Below are 16,114 nucleotides of genomic sequence, written 5' to 3'. Positions count from 1 at the left end.
TAATACACTATATTTTGCTTTTTGTCAAGCAATAACATTATTTATTTTTTTATCTCCATCCAGCACTACATTTTCCCCTTTAAAAAAAAACTCAGTGTATGTGCTTATTTTCTATTAACTTATTTGTTTATTTAATTTATTATTACTCTCTTATTTTTGTATTATTATTATTATTTTATTGTTTTTTTTGTGTTTTTTTTTAACTTTATTCTTTTTTTTAATTATTATTATTATTATTATTATTTCTTTTCTTAATTTTATTTCAATTTTGAATGTTGAAGTTGTTTTTTCTCAAGTGTGCTTAATGAGTTTGTCTACTTAAAAATTGGTTGATAAACTATTGTAATTACTAACTGTAAATTGCATGTATGAAAACAACCACGAAAAAAGGGAAAAAATAAAGTATATATAAAAATAATAAATAAATAAAAAACTCAGTAGATATTTCTTTATTCGTCATTTGAAGGCTTCATATCCAAAAAAAAGGTATCTTTATATTTTTTTAATTTATTTTACTTTTTTATTGTGCTCCGGGGAATATCAGCCAAACTGCTTTTTGTCAATAAATGAGACCATTTTAATCCCCCAACCAGCACTACATTTTCCCTTTAAAAAACTCAGTAAAGATATTTCTTTATTCATCATTTGAAGAGTTCATTTACAAAAATAGATATATTTTTTAATTTATTTTCCCTTTTGTTTTTGCACTCCAGGGAACATCAACCAAACTGCTTTTTTTTGTCAATAAATAAGACCACTTTAATCCTCCATCCAGCACTGCATTTCCCCTTTAAAAAAGTCAGTGTATGTGCCAATGTAAATATTTGCCCCCCCCCCCCCCCCCCTTTTTTCTATTAACTTATTTGTTTATTTAATTTATTATTACGATCTTATTTTTGTATTATTATTGTTTAGGGTTTTTTCTTTTTTTTAAACTCTATTCTTTCTTTTTATCATTATTATTTCCTTTCTTAATTTTATTTAAATTTTGATTGTTGAAGTTGTTTTCTCTAGTGTACATGAGTTTGTCTATAAGCTCAACTACTTAAAAATTGGTTTATAAACTATGGTAATTACGAACTGTAAATTGCATATATGAAAACAACCTCGAAAAAAGGGATAGTATAAAAAAATTATTCATTATTTGAAGGCTTCATTTGCAAAAATAGATATATTTTTTAATTTATTTACCCGTTTCTTTGCACTCCAAGGAATATCAACCAAACTGTTTTTTTGTCAATAAATAAAACCATTTTAATCCTCCATCCAGCACTACATTTCCCCTTTAAAACACATTAGATATTTCTTTATTCATCATTTGCAAAAATAGATATCTATATATCTTTTAATTAATTTCCCTTTTTTTTGCACTCCAGGGAATATCAACCAAACTGCTTTTTTGTCAATAAATAAGACCATTTTAATCTCCATCACATTTTCCCTTAAAAAAAGTCAGTAAAGATATTTCTTTCATCATTTGAAGGCTTCATTTGCAAAAAATAGATATCTATATATTTTTTTTATTTTCCAATTTTTTTTTTTTGCACTCCAGGGAATATCAACCAAACTGCTTTTTGTCAATAAATAAGACTATTTTGATCTCAAACCAGCACTACATTTTCCCTTTTAAAAAAACTCATTAAAGATTTTTAAAGGTTTCTTTTTCTGTTTTAGCAAATTAGCTAATTTACTTTAATCTAGGCATTCACTTTACTTTAATTTGCATGTAGTATTTTTTATCCGACTACTCCATATTTGTTTAGTTATATACAATGCATTGTGCTTTGTCCAGTTTTCCACAATATTACTTGCCATTTTATCATTAAAATCAGACAGTGATTAACTTTCACTGGTGTGAAAGAATTACAGAAACAAATTTAGATTGGCAACTGGGATTTTCATAATTAACTAATGCTAGTGTGTAAGTAAATTAAAAGTTTGTTTTAGCTACAATGAACAAATTCCGTTATTAAATATGCTGAGGCATGATGTGCAGTGGTAGGTTTTGAGTTTGCAGGTCCCGTGGGTCGCTCATGTCTCATTTCAGTTATTACGCATCATCCCAACCCAATAATTAACTCTTTCTTAATTTATATTTCCTAAATTAAATTATGTGTCAGTTTGACAGATCCCATCAAAAATAGAAATGACAAAAAAATAAAGGAAAACACAAATCCTATAAAAAGGTTTTAATTCTGAAAGGATGACAGGATGACAAGAGCCAGGGGTACTAAATACAAATCATATCGCAGTCCCACAGAGATTAGCTTGGTGCAAGGGGTGTCAACATAAAATTGCATATCAATCCATTTGGAAAAATTAAAGCATACTCTGTTATCACATCAGGTTGTTTTAGTCTTAAAACAAGACAATTTCAAAGTCAGAAAAAACAGCAGGTTAAACAATGCTAAACACCTCTCTTAAGTTACAATATGGGACAAGACATTCTGTTACGGCCTCTTAACAGTTTCCACTACTAAAAGGCAAGAGTAACAGTATGTTACTGTATGTTGGGTTTTTCTCTACACTCCATAAGATCAGTGGTTCATGCACATCAGAGACAATCACTGCACATGCAATCATTTCTCAATGGAATCTATTGTAGGCTGTGGAAAGTATCTTAAACCTGCCCAACTCAAACCTCTGAGATTAAACCGTTACCCCGCTCAACAATTTAAAATTATGGACAACACAAGCTTCTTTACAGTTAAGATAATACACTAACTGACAAATCAAGCTCTTAATGAAACACACTCTTCAGAATGTACCAAACCAGTAAAAAGAAAACAAAAAAAAAAAAAGACTCAAGATTTAACAATTTGTACATTCTAAAGCTGAACCAGGTTGATGACAAACATCAAGAGTGAGTGGAAAATTCACATGTGAGAAAGCCCCTTTGTTTTCAGGACATCTGTGATGGAGACAATTGGGCCTTCCTCATGGAGCGTAGGGCTTTCTCTCTCAGGTGCTTCTCCAGGTCATCTAAGCTGTCATCTACTTCACTGTCTGATTCCTAAACGAAAAACAGCATGAAACACACGCCTCTCAACTTGCCACCTGGACACAAATAAAGAATGTTGGTGCGTGACAAACAGCAAAATCATATCAACAACTGTTGAGCAGAAAGCACAATGCCTTGGTAGCTAAAAAACACAGAAACTAGACATCACCTTTCTTGACTCTCCATCCTCCTCCACGCCGTGGTTTTCATGTACATCTCCGGTCACAGTGGCACCACTCTTCTCCTTCTTGTGCTTCTTGTGCTTCTTGTGTTTCTTCTCTTTCTTGTGTTTCTTTTCCTTCTTCTTCTTCTTTTTCTTTCCACTACCGTCAACGTCGGAATTCTGCAATAAAACAAAGAAACAAAGATTTTTATGAGAGCAACGTTAACGGTGCTAATAAATAACACCACAAACAACATCACAGGAATGATGTTTGAAGTATTGCTGTGCCAAAGATGGATTATGCCACAACAGGGTTCCCACTTACTTTAAGATTCAATTTCCAGGTATTTTTTTAACAATCTATTAACTTTCTTTTAGAGGTTCAGAATGCATTCAAGGACTCTCAGTAATCAAGGTGATTAAAAACATTTAAGTGATGGGGTTGCATATTTATCTTTACAATAAAGTTCACAATACTGTATATTTCCAATTCATTGAAGGAATTATTGAGATGATGGTGGGACGGCAAGATAATGATGGCTAATATAATCATACTAAGACAGTTTTGATTGCTGCATGCCCATTTACACAAATGCAAGGTACCTGCATACTTTCAATTCAACATCATCCAACAAAACAAGAATTTAAAGTGCCACCTGTTACAGGACACATACTAATTTGATACGCATTGTATTTTTACATTGTTTTCCAGAATGCAGACTGTCCAAAAATACCCATAATATTCAAGACTCAAGTTATGAAACTGTATATATTAGGAATGTCATAAGAACCAATACTTTGGTACCAAGTCTGTGCCAAAATTCTGAAAACATGACGGTACTCGTTTTTCTACAATACCACAGGTACCGTCAGGGCTCGAGACAAACGGCGTCCCATTTTCCTGGGGACGATAGAAAATGTGTTTGGGATGCAGTAAACTAATTATTGATGTGTCATGGGGACGATAGTAGTTCAGACTAATTAATAATTTTCCCCTGATAATGTTACATTATGAACAACAACTCCGTGTTGAAATCAGCAGGACGAGAGCTAGTTAACGTTAGCCGTTAGCTAAGTGCAGGACTTGTGCTGCTCACCGGCTGCTACCAGCTAACGTTAACTAGCTCTCGTCCTGCTGATTCCAATACGAGAGGTACCATTGATTTATAGCAATATAAAATAGATAATAGAGAAGGAATTATGACCCGTTTAACTTTCTAACAAAAAACAGTTATAAAACGGTAATAAAGGAATGGCTGTTGAAGTACATGGTATTTATTGTTTTACTTCTGTTTTTTACCGTGGTATCAAATTGGTATCAAGAATAGTGGAATTTCACCGTTATTGGTGTCGACTCCTAAATTTCTGGTATCATGACATCCCTAGTATATACAGTATACTGCTGATCTTAGACTCCCATTTTAGTCAATAAGTTTAAATATCAAACCTTGCTTGGGGACTGACTGCCGGAACCACTGCTGGCTTTCTTGGCTGGTGGTGGAGACCCACTGGCTGAGCGAGACGGTGAGGGGGAGGCAGATGCAGGGACTGGACGTTTCTGAGCTGCTGGTTGAGGGGAAACAGATCTGGATCTGGAGGATGCTCTCCTCATAGGCTGGGGACTTGGAGATGGTCTGTGGAGAGGACAAAGGTGACGTTCAAAAGGGCAATGGCACATGTAAAAACAGGTTATAGAATACAAAAAATGTAAACTGCATTATTCTGACATAATCATAACGGAGATGAATGCTATGTGCCTTGCTTACCTCTGGTTGTTGCGTGGCTCTGGGGTGCGGGACACTCTGCGGATGGGTTTGCCACTGTGTGAAGGGGACTGCTGTCTCCGCTGGTTAGATGGAGATGTACTGGAGGTTTCAAAACGTCCCTGAGGACTGGTGGAACCCCTAACAGGGCGACTGCGGTTTGCAGGGGACGGGGAGAGGCGGCTGGCTGCTGCAACAGGGGATCGTGTATCCCTGCTTGGCCTGACAGAAGGCAACATGGGGCTCCTCCTGTGTCTGGGTGGAGAGGACGATGGAGACGTGCGTCTCCTTTGAGCAGGAGGACTTCTGCGCTTGGGGGACCTGGAGACGCGCCGCTTGGGAGCTGGAGAAGGGCGTTTTGTGGGAGAGCTAGACAGCTTCCTCTTCTGTGGAGGCAAAGGTGAGGGGCTGTAGCGACGCTGGATGGGGGGAGAATATCGTCTGGGGGATGGAGAGCGACGACGGGGAGGTGGGGAAGGAGACCTGGGAAGCACCAAATGTTATTGTCAGTTGTCAGGTTATTAATATTCAAATGATGGCTCTAGAGATAAAATGAAGATGCCTATACCTTCGTCTAGGAGGAGAGGGAGATCTGCGACGTCGTGGGGGAGATGGGGTGCGACGTCTGCGTCCAAGAGACGGAGAACGTCTTTTCCTGAAGGGGTACAAACACAAAAATAAATACTTACGAACAACACAGAATATGGTCAATTTAGAACATCAACATTTGATCAAGTCAAATCATTCAGATAAAAATAGGTACTGTGCTAAGTGTCCAACCTTGGAGAAGCATCTCTGTGTCGCCTCCGTGGGGAGGGTGTACGGCTGCGTCTCCTACGGACTTCCCCATTTCTGGCGCCAGGCCCCGCTGTTGGTCTCTTGGGCCCCTCGTCTTCGGAGGAGGTAGAACCTGTATCTGAAACAAACCAGACAGAGATCAACAATTGTTTCATTGTAGCCTTAACTGTATGAGGTGAGGAAAAAACACCAAGGTTGAGGTTAGGCAACAGCTTCAAAAGTCCATGAGACGATGAGGGCAAGATGACATGGACAGAGACTTTTGTTAGAGAAAGAGGGGTTGGGTATGGGAGAGGACAGAACGGGGATAAAAACGATTATAACCTGAGGACGTCTGTCGATTCTGCCTGCGATACTGACGTCGCTGCTGCACGGAATCTGCTGTTGCCCCTTTCTCATTTTTATCCTCCTCTGAAATGTAGAGCATTGAGTGTCTCATCAGTGGAAAAGTTCGATAATACAGAAAAAAAGATTTATATTCCTGTGTCTTGATTTATTATTAGGTGTCTACATGGTATAGGTAAGGCAAATTTATTTATATAGCACATTTCCACCTAAAGTGCTTTACAGATTGTACAGGAAACAAATGATAAAAAAAACAATAAAAGCAAGCAAGCAAAAGCACATAGAATAAAAACAATAAAAGCGAACAGGCAAAAGCACACAATAAGAACAATAAAACAAACTTAATTGAAAGCAACGGTAAACAGGTAGGTCTTAAGCTTGGATTTGAAGGCAGTCCGCATTGTCTCTAGTCTTAGCTTTTCTGGCAGTTTGTTCCACATTTGAGCAGCATAGACGCTAAAGGCAGCGTCACCACATTTAGTTTTAACCCTGGGAACAGCCAGTAGTCCAGAGCTAGCCAATCTGAGATGTCTGCAAGGTTTGTACTGGGTCAGGAGATCTGATAAATATCTTGGACCTATACCGTTGAGTGATTTATGGACAAGCAATAGAATTTTGAAGTTGATCCTGTGAGAAACTGGTAGCCAATGTAGTGATCTGAGAACTGGAGTTATATGCTGAGTCTTTTCGGTCTTTGTTACAACCCTGGCAGCAGCATTCTGGATGAGCTGAAGCTGTCTGATTGCTGACAGACCTGTGAACAGCCCATTGCAGTAATCCAGCCTGCTAGAGATGAAAGCATGTACAAGTTTCTCTAGATCAACATTGAGTCTCTGATCCTTGCAATGTTTTTAAGGTAGTAGAAGGCTGATTTTGTTATTGATTTAATGTGACTACTGAAACTTACGTCTGAATCCAGAATGACACCAAGATTTCTAACTTGATTTTACTCTTCAAGGACAGATTGTTATGGTAAGAACAGTCTTTCTTTGGCCCCAAAAACAATGACTTCAGTTTTGTTCCCATTTACCTGGAGAACATTTTGGATAGTGCATAATGCAATTTGACCATAGATTTAAACTACTATTGTCCTTTGTGTTAGTATAAAGTGTGTTTCATCATGTCGTTGTTCACTGTTTGTATTCATACTCTAAGGGGGATCAAAACACAATTACCAAAGCAGCTTAACAAACTACTATAACAAGGTTCCATCGCAAAAAAAAGTATTTGCTATGGTCTACAATCATTTCTATCAAAAAAACTGATACCGAACTAAAGGGAAAATATTAATTTTCACACAAAACCCTGGAAATCAACTTTTTTTCTGCTCATCTTAGCTTGTAGTGCATTTTCCCAAATCCTTTTCATGTTATTGGCACAATGACTAAAATTAGGAAATTTGTCATGGCACATATTGTTTACACCAAGTATGGTAAAAGAACATCTGCCATCGTGTCCCTTCCTGCTGAAAACTGAGGCAAACGGACCTGACAAAAAGTGTCTGGGAACCCCATACGAGGCCGGTCATCACAGTTTGTGAGCCGTGAAGAGACGGGCCAATACAGTTCTTTAAACAGACATAATTTAACGCTTACCTGACTCAGACCCTTCAGAAGGTCTGGGCTTGGTATCAGATGGAGAATCACCCCGTCCTCCTGATTTACGTTTTAAACCTGAAAAACAAGACGCCAAGATTTATAGATGCACTTACGATAATCATACTCTTTTGCTATAGCTCTTGAAATAACGGCTCCTAAAATTAGGCACACTTTAAATGCACAGGAATAATTTTGCTCTCTGTAACCTCATTTTTACAAAAGAATTTAAGCATCACTAGATTTTAAATAATGAAATCTAATTTCTAAAACACAGAAGGAGCTGAGGAGCTGAAATTATCATGTGGTTGTCAGTATGAGCCAAATATGTAAATATTATTATGAGCAATGAAAAACTTATAAAAATCCTACCAGATGATCTGGCTGGCGATGCAGAGCCTCTGCCCCTTCTGGCTCGTGGAGATGGTGATCGTCTGTCCTTCCCTGCAGGGCTTATGGTGTTGTCAGGGTGATGGACCTGTTTTCGGGGTGGCGTGTTAGATATTCTTTTCACTGCTTTTTTAGGTGAGCGAGAGTTGGAGGAGCTGCTGCCAGAGGATGAAGCAGAGCGGGAGCGCCTCCTGCAGGACACAAACACAGTAACAACATTAAAGCTTATTCTCAAAGGGAAAAGCTGGTCCCACATCTTCTGAATGGCCCAGATCTACTGTAACACAAGGTGGCCAGTAAAATAATAAAAATAGGAAGATGTCATAGAGGAACTAAGCATGTAAGACTTAATGATTGTTCCTTTAACCACAAGGTTGCGGCCACTGACCTGCGGACAGGGGAGCGTCTATGTCTGTGTCTGGAGCTGGGGGGGCCACGTCTAGGGGGGCTCCGACGACGAGGAGACATCCTCCTCCTGGGACTCGGCCTTCTACGAGGTGAGTAAGATCTGAAATGGGGTATAGAGGGAGAGAAGATTTGAACTCTTTTCTATGTTTAAGAACTTTGAAGTTCTTGAATTTACACAAGATCACTTTTGAAGAACCAGAGGACAACATTATAACTTAGAATTTACCTGGAACGGGAACGTCGCCTGCGAGTGCGGGAATGAGAACGAGAACGGTGGTGAGGTCTATCCCTCCTGGTGTCCTTCTCCCTTTCCCGAGATCTTGGCCTTTCCTCTTTCTTATGAGTCTTCTCTGGCGAAGGTTCTTTGACTTCAGTCACTGGGTCTGGTTTCACCACCTCCACAACTGTGTCACTGCAGGCCAGAGGAAGAAGTTTAAATTCTCAATGTTACACTTCATGTTATTTTTTTATATCTCAAATCAAAACTTCAGTATTATACTAATCGTTTCCAAGCTAAACTCAAATAACTATGGATAAATATTACTTTTGGTTTCCAGTGTACTTCTACAAAAAACAACCCCCTCAAATTAACCCTGTGTGAAAAGACTAATGTGGAAGAAATTGAAAAAAGTACGACTCAAATAAAACTGACATGGAATACAAAAAAAAAAAATCAAAAAAAAAAATCAAGTGGATACGAAACTAAAATTAACATTAAGAACAAATAACTACTGACTTTGTATCCCAGACAAAATGGTAAATTTCAAGTATTCTACAAACCAGGTGGGAGGAATTTCTTGGATGACTGGTTCTGGCAGGGCTCTTGCCAATGTATCTGGCTCCACAAGCTGCTCCAGAGGTTTCGTGGGCAGCTGCATCAGGGGTGGAGGGGGTGAACTGCCACCAACTGGACTGGGTTTGCGTCTTGGGGAGCGCGAGGCACTGCGTTTCCTTTCCCGCTTCACTGGCGACCTTCGCCGTGGTGATGGTGACCTTGTCTTCCGCCTGGACAGAGAAGAAGAAAACGGAATTTGTTTTCATGTCCTGTGATAAATACACAAATCCAACTTCTGTCCACCGGTGCAAATATTGAAGACATATTTTTCTTACCTCCTTGGGCTTTTTGACTGAGCCCTCTCTCTCATGTCCTTTTCCTTCTTTTCGTCATCAACCTTCTTCAGAGAAGCTAGCTTCTCCTGTTCAATCTACGGGAAATGGGGGAAAAAAATCCCATCACTATCACCAACAATATATGTTCTATCCTGCAATGTTTACTGTATATACTGTCTTCTGGGGTGTCAACCACAGATCCATGACCTTCATAACAGCTAAGAAAGATGATTTGCCAAATTCACCTTGGGGAGAAGCTCACCTGTCTCTGTTTAATTTCCTCTTTCTTCTGTTCCAGAAAAGCAGAGGGGATGCCAGCAATGTTCTCCTGGGCACTCAGCAGCAGGGGCCACAGGTCCCTCATGAACTCTCTGGCATTCTTCCCATTCAGGAAGCCCGTCAGGTTGATCTGCATCATCTTGCTATCCGGGTGCTGTAACACACACACGAAGGGGGGAGAAAAAAAAAAACCATACGGCCATTTAAATAATGGAAGAAAAAATATCAGAGGGGGGTATTAGGATCCTGCCTACCCTCTAGTCCTCAGTAAACTATACCTGTGACTATGTAATTAACCTTACTCAAAACATGTAAGACACTGACTAGAATACTTAACATACCTGGGTCCAATACTTGATTCAATAACCTATCAAAATAAATGTGTGACTGATTTAAATCATACTCACAAACTCATCAAACTGAGAATGCGAGCTAGCTGAGGGGAGACATATCTAGTGATATAAAAACGGCATGCAATATTGCTGTTATACCAATTTCTGATTGTTATTCACAAAATATACAATCAATAACACAAAACAAATTGTCATTATTTGATTTCCTCAGTACTATCCCCACTACTTTACATGTGTGTCCCTACCCACCCCTTGATCTCCAGTCTCCCCACAGTCTACACTTCAGGAGTTAAAACAAATAGCCACAATACAGAGTGCATTAAAACCCAACACTGCAAGTACAGTTCCGGTGTCTTCAGTGAGTCCCGTGGGATCAGTGGGCACGGAGCTCCCTTGGCTTGCTTCCGCCTCCCTACTGCTTGAGACTCAACCACCTTGAGCTTAATGTTATATCATTTATCTAAATTGCAAGAGACGAACAAGCAATAATGAGTACACAGTTACACAAAAAAAGGAGTTTTATTTCAACAACTGATAGAATTATTGTGAGATGCCGTAATCTCAATTCAATTTCACTTTTTTACCATTATGCAAAAGTGCCCTTTAAACTTAGCTGTAACAGCCCGACCCACCCCCCAAAAGCTATGGCAAGCAAAAGATCAAATGAAAAGATCAAAAAATGATATAATTTTATGTGCAGTGCTGGTGTCACATATGCTATTATTAAATAAATATGTGGTATTTAGCATCTTAGGAGAATGAAAGTCATTAACGTGGGTTATATGCATATATACTAAAACTTGCATTGAAGTAAACTATGGGATGGAATTCTTTAATAGTCTAAAGGGTACTTTGTATAAATTACCTGTTTCCTATTTCCAAAAGGAAGCCGGTGCAATGGAAATTACCCATTACCCAGACATCCCAAGTGGTTTGACATATCAGTGGGGTACACATTATAATTAAATAAAGGAAACTCTACTTAAATAAAATAGCCAATAGACCATGGGATGAAGAACATGCACAATTAAATTATCAAAAATGAAATACATAACATCAGTGGGGCTCAGCATTACAGCTCTACTGGCAAGAAGGATTTTGTTATGGTCAAAAACATGACCATTAAAGATATTTCAATGGCATTCCAGTTTAAAGAGCAACTTAGTACCAAACAGAAAAGTATCGTTTAGGTTTAATAATCTCAAACGTGTTGCACATCTGACGGCACGCAACTGAGATGCCGAGTGCTGTCAGAGGTTTAACCAATTCGTTACAGATAACTCAAAATCAGATGTTTTTTGTTGACCTCCAGAGATTGAAGTTCTCAGCTTGCTAGTGACCTGGTGTGTGTTCATGGCACCCTCACATCACTGTAAGGTGTGGTTACAAGTGCAACAGAAGACACTTCTGACCACACCCAACGAAATTGCAAAAGACATGAAACTCAGGAGGTGGCAGTGAAACGATACTTTTCAGCTTGGTGTTAAAATACTCCTAAAGTTACTCTTTAAAGAATGTGTAGGAGACCCATTACTCTTAACAATAGGCTGTGGCAAATTGTTAAACCCTCCCTACTTTCAGCCTATAATTCCAGTTACATTTAAAGGGATCTGGGCAGTTAAAATTATGCACTGCAAATACCTACGGAACATGATTATGGCATTGTTCAGGTGTGTCTTTCACTGACATAATATTGGTAATCCCTGCATATAACTCACCTCAAACCACACACTGCATCATGAAGGGAGAGTTGGGCTCAGTGACTTTGGGCTCAGGAGAGAGCTAATTAGGTGTTGGTGCTATACTTCTGATGCAAGGTATAACATCCATATTGGTTCAGGCCTTTTAAATCATAAATCACATCATCATTAGAAGTTTGCTGAATATAGGCACTTTGTCACATAACAGCAAAACATAGTTATGTCATTATCAATCAGATTTACACCAATTGTAACTTTACCCATTCAATTTCAATTTGACTAGGATGTGCAATCATTTGCTTATATCCCTTCTTACTGACTAAACAATGCCCTCAAATTTATGATAGCTTTGAAAAAACAAAACATAAACACATTTAAGACATTACCTTATCCTCAAGCTGGTTAAATATGAACTCTATGACGACGTCATCCTCGAACCCCAGAATCTCTGTCACTCGCTGAGTAATCCAAGGTTTGATGACTTCCAGGTTCACTTTGGTCATGTCCACCTGGTGGTAAAACAAGCAACCCATGGCAGTTAGTAAAGACAATCAATGACTAAATGACCTGAGGCTACAGCGTCCATGTGTTTCACAGTTTCATGCGATCAAAAATTAATCTTTATAATAATAATAATAATAATAATAATAAATTCAACTTATATAGCTTTTTTCAGGGACGCAAAGACGCTTTACACTATAGGGGGAAACGGTGTGAAACAAACAGCAGAAAAACGACAACACAGGCGCACTCTCATACATACACACGGACAAATGGGTAAGGGGGGGGCTTGGAGTAGGCAGAGGAGAAAAGATGGGTCTTGAGGCGGGACTGGAATAGGGAATCAGAGTCTCTGATGTGTTGTGGGAGGGAGTTCCAAAGCTTGGGAGCTGCCCTGGAGAATGCTCTGTCCCCAAAGCTGTGGAGGTTGGACTTGGGGGTGGAAAGTAGACCAGCTGAGGTGGATCTGAGGGACCATGGGGGTCGGTAGGGGAAGAGGAGGTCAGCGAGGTAGGGGGGGAGCAAGTTGGTGGAGGGCTTTGTAGGTGAGGGTCAAGATTTTGTAGGTGATCCGGTGGGAAACAGGGAGCCAGTGGAGGTCTTTGAGGACTGTGGTGATGTGATGCCAGGATTTGGTGTGAGTTAGGACAACAGTGACTTGCACGTCACAAAACTAACTAGTCATTACATCTTTCAAGGCTACAAGTTTGTTTGGGAAAGAAATGAGTACTGACACAGTGTAAAAAACATATTACAAATGTGGATGATCATATACCTTCTTGTCCAGACATTCTGCAAACTTCAGCTGCTTCAGCAGTTTCTTCTGCTTGTTGCTGAAACGGTTGTCTTGCTCCGCACTTGTACCCTAAAAGAAACATCAACAATCGACTCTTAGATGGCTTATGCTGCTGCTCCCCAAGTGCTCCACAGACAGACTCAGGAAATCCTTATACAAAGGAGGAAATACAAAGAAGGACGGTCTGCAGGACAGATAATAATGCACTATATTCACTTTTTTTAATAGTCGTGTATCGCAGCTGTTATCCTGCAATATATTCAGTTTTAACAGTTTTCTTCATCTCCTTGTATTTTCATGTCTGGTATATTTTTTGTACTTTGTACTACTAACTTTTTTTACTGCCTTTTTACTAACATGTTTTGCACAATGAAACTGTGATGTTGGAAACTTGAATTTCCCTCGGGATCAATAAAGTTACTATCTATCTATCTAATGTAAGTCGACTATCACATCTACATGCATATATGCCTGAAACATGCCTTCGCACATTATTTAGTTCAGTTTCAAAAGAACTTCCTTGGTAACGTATTTGACCAGTGATATTGACATAGAAACCAAAACACTGAGTTAAAGTTAATTTTGATACATGTGCTAACATATGGCGTTACGTTGAAAGCTTAAACATTAGTTACGTTCACGTGACCATACACTTTTAAAGCACAACTTGGTCTGACCCCAGAATACATAATGGATCTCTTGTCATCCTATACGCCTGTACGTGGTCTGAGATCATCTGGTCAGCTACTTCATGCTGGTCCAATTTTGTGAGGAGAGGCGATCAGGCTTTTGCTGTCAGGGCTCCTAAACTCTGATATGCACTTCCTATAGAGATACGATCATCTAACTCTGTATCCACTGTTAAAACACTTTTGAAAACACATTTTTTTAGGATATAGCATTCCTTTAAGTAGAAGGGTATACATATCTGTATGTATACATCCGTTTCTGGACGCACGTGTTATTGATATGTTCTGTGATGTTGTGTTTAAGCAGTTACCATATCTTTTACTTTATTTATCTCTTGTGAAGCACTTTGTAACATCTGTTTTGAGAAGTGCTATATCAATAAATGTATTATTATTATTATTATTATATAACCACAACGTCAAACTGAGTCAGTTATGACACCGATAGCAACGAGCTAACGTTAGCTAGGCTAGGCTAACAGTTAGCCTACTTAATCCTCCAAAGGGAAACAAGACATGCTAATATAGTAGCATGTTAGCCTCGTGGCTATCTTCACCGGCTACAGCTCTGCCACAGAGACAGGACATAAAAAGTCACATTTTAGTGGCGTTTTATATTTTAAATACACATTGACTTATTCTAGCCAACGTTATTATCTCAGCAGTGGTCGTGACTATCCGACACAGAAACGATGCACCGCCCGGACGCCATCTTCAGCCGAGGCTAACGCATTAGCAGAGAGCTAACGTTAGCTAGCTCGGTTAAAGGCCTATTAAAGGAGGTTAGGTCACGGCTCTTGGGTAAGGGGTATTAAGCATGCGCAGCGTAACTCGTTTTTTTACTGCGCATGCGTTTACCCGCAAAAGATATGACGCGTGTCTTAACCTCCTTCTATAGGCCTTGGCTTGGTTGTGCTCGTCTATTTCCTGCAAATGCGTGTGTCTTGCAGATAAATGTGGAAAAGCTACGGCGTGTAGACAATGTATGGTCACATAAGGCTGTAAGGTAACAAACATTCATTTAGTAAAGATGCGTTAACTGTGGAGATAACCGAGTGGAAACACGGCTGTTGTCGAGTAACGTTTATCAGGTGATAGACGGAGCCCGGACCATAACGTTACCACTAACGTCTGACTGGCCCTTACACCCTAAACACAGCTTATTAATGCTCCAAACAAGCAACATATCTACATGCAACTTATCAGTAAGACACTTAAAAGGTTTGAAGTCAATTTCCAAGAACTTACGCGGAAGAATCCCGCGTCCATTATCGGAGAAAATGGATGTTAACAGGCGCTGTTGAGAAAGACGGTGCGTGTCTCCGGTGAAAGTCTGAGAGGAGAGCCGGATGAAGGGTGCGCCTCTAGAGGAGGAGACCAGCACTGCAGCTACTCTAATCACCGGAGAGGAGAGGAGCACATCCTCTTCGTTTATGAACACTATAACCCAGGGGTCAGCAACCTTTACCATCAAAAGAGACATTTTAGGCAGAAAAAAAAAAAAAAAATCTGTCTGGAGCCACAAAACATTTGAGCATTGTGATGAAGGTAACAAAGTTTATATACTATATACTATAAGTATATAGTATATAAGTCTAATGCAGTGAGGGCCAAAGAGACAATGTACTATGGAGTATTAGGGCCACATTGAGGGAAATAAAATCGGAGATTTCCAGAATAAAGTCATCATATTACGTGAAAAAAAGTAGAAACATTATGAGAATAAAGTCATAACTTTACGAGAAAAAAAAGAAAATAGCACGTAAAATTACTACTTTATAATATTCTGACTTTTTTCTCTTAAACTTATGACTTTATTATCATAGTATTCTGACTTTATTCTCAAAATCTCAGATGATTTTTTTTCCCCTCAATGTGGCCCTAATACTCCGTCGTACTTTTGTACCATAGACCTACAACAATGATAAATAAAAATGGAAATGTAAACAAAAAACAGTTATTAATTTTTCCATTTTTATAAATCCTCAGGGAGCCACTGGAGAGGAGCTAAAGAGCCGCATGTGGCTCCAGAGCTGCAGTTTGCAGACCCCCGGTGTAGTACACCAAAATTAGATTGTGACAATCCCATAGGTGCTAATGAAAAGATAATACAATTGAAAAAAGAGATAGTGCAGTATAAATATTAAAAATATAAAAGATAATACAATATAAATTATAAAAATACAATATGTATATTGTTGAGATGACAGTTTTGCCAGATTA

The 16,114-nt window shown here is 38.9% G+C and overlaps 1 protein-coding gene across 9 annotated transcripts; it reads right to left on the bottom strand.

Moving 5' to 3' along the window:
- Positions 1-2,174: 2,174 nt before the first annotated feature.
- On the bottom strand, positions 2,175-15,298 carry srrm1 (serine/arginine repetitive matrix 1). 9 transcript variants are annotated; one of them, XM_074661107.1, is made up of 17 exons: positions 15,140-15,298; positions 13,182-13,271; positions 12,292-12,414; positions 9,836-10,006; positions 9,574-9,668; positions 9,244-9,468; positions 8,690-8,875; positions 8,444-8,563; positions 8,038-8,246; positions 7,666-7,743; positions 6,050-6,136; positions 5,708-5,843; positions 5,496-5,582; positions 4,931-5,410; positions 4,612-4,798; positions 3,171-3,344; positions 2,175-3,057 (listed from the first exon to the last, which is right to left on the bottom strand). In XM_074661107.1, exons 1-17 carry the CDS (start codon positions 15,158-15,160, stop codon positions 3,046-3,048), a joined length of 2,481 nt encoding a protein of 826 aa, XP_074517208.1. In that variant the 5' UTR covers positions 15,161-15,298; the 3' UTR covers positions 2,175-3,045. The 9 variants fall into 9 exon arrangements, with proteins under 9 accessions (XP_074517208.1, XP_074517205.1, XP_074517207.1 ...); XM_074661104.1 differs by having other exon boundaries at positions 2,175-3,013; XM_074661106.1 differs by having other exon boundaries at positions 2,175-3,006.
- Positions 15,299-16,114: the final 816 nt, after the last annotated feature.

The sequence above is a fragment of the Sebastes fasciatus genome, chromosome 15 (genome assembly GCF_043250625.1).
Source record: "Sebastes fasciatus isolate fSebFas1 chromosome 15, fSebFas1.pri, whole genome shotgun sequence".
In the NCBI taxonomy this organism is placed as follows: Eukaryota; Metazoa; Chordata; class Actinopteri; order Perciformes; family Sebastidae; genus Sebastes; species Sebastes fasciatus.
Note: the sequence above shows the minus strand (reverse complement) of the source record. Positions and strands in the feature narration are given on the sequence as shown.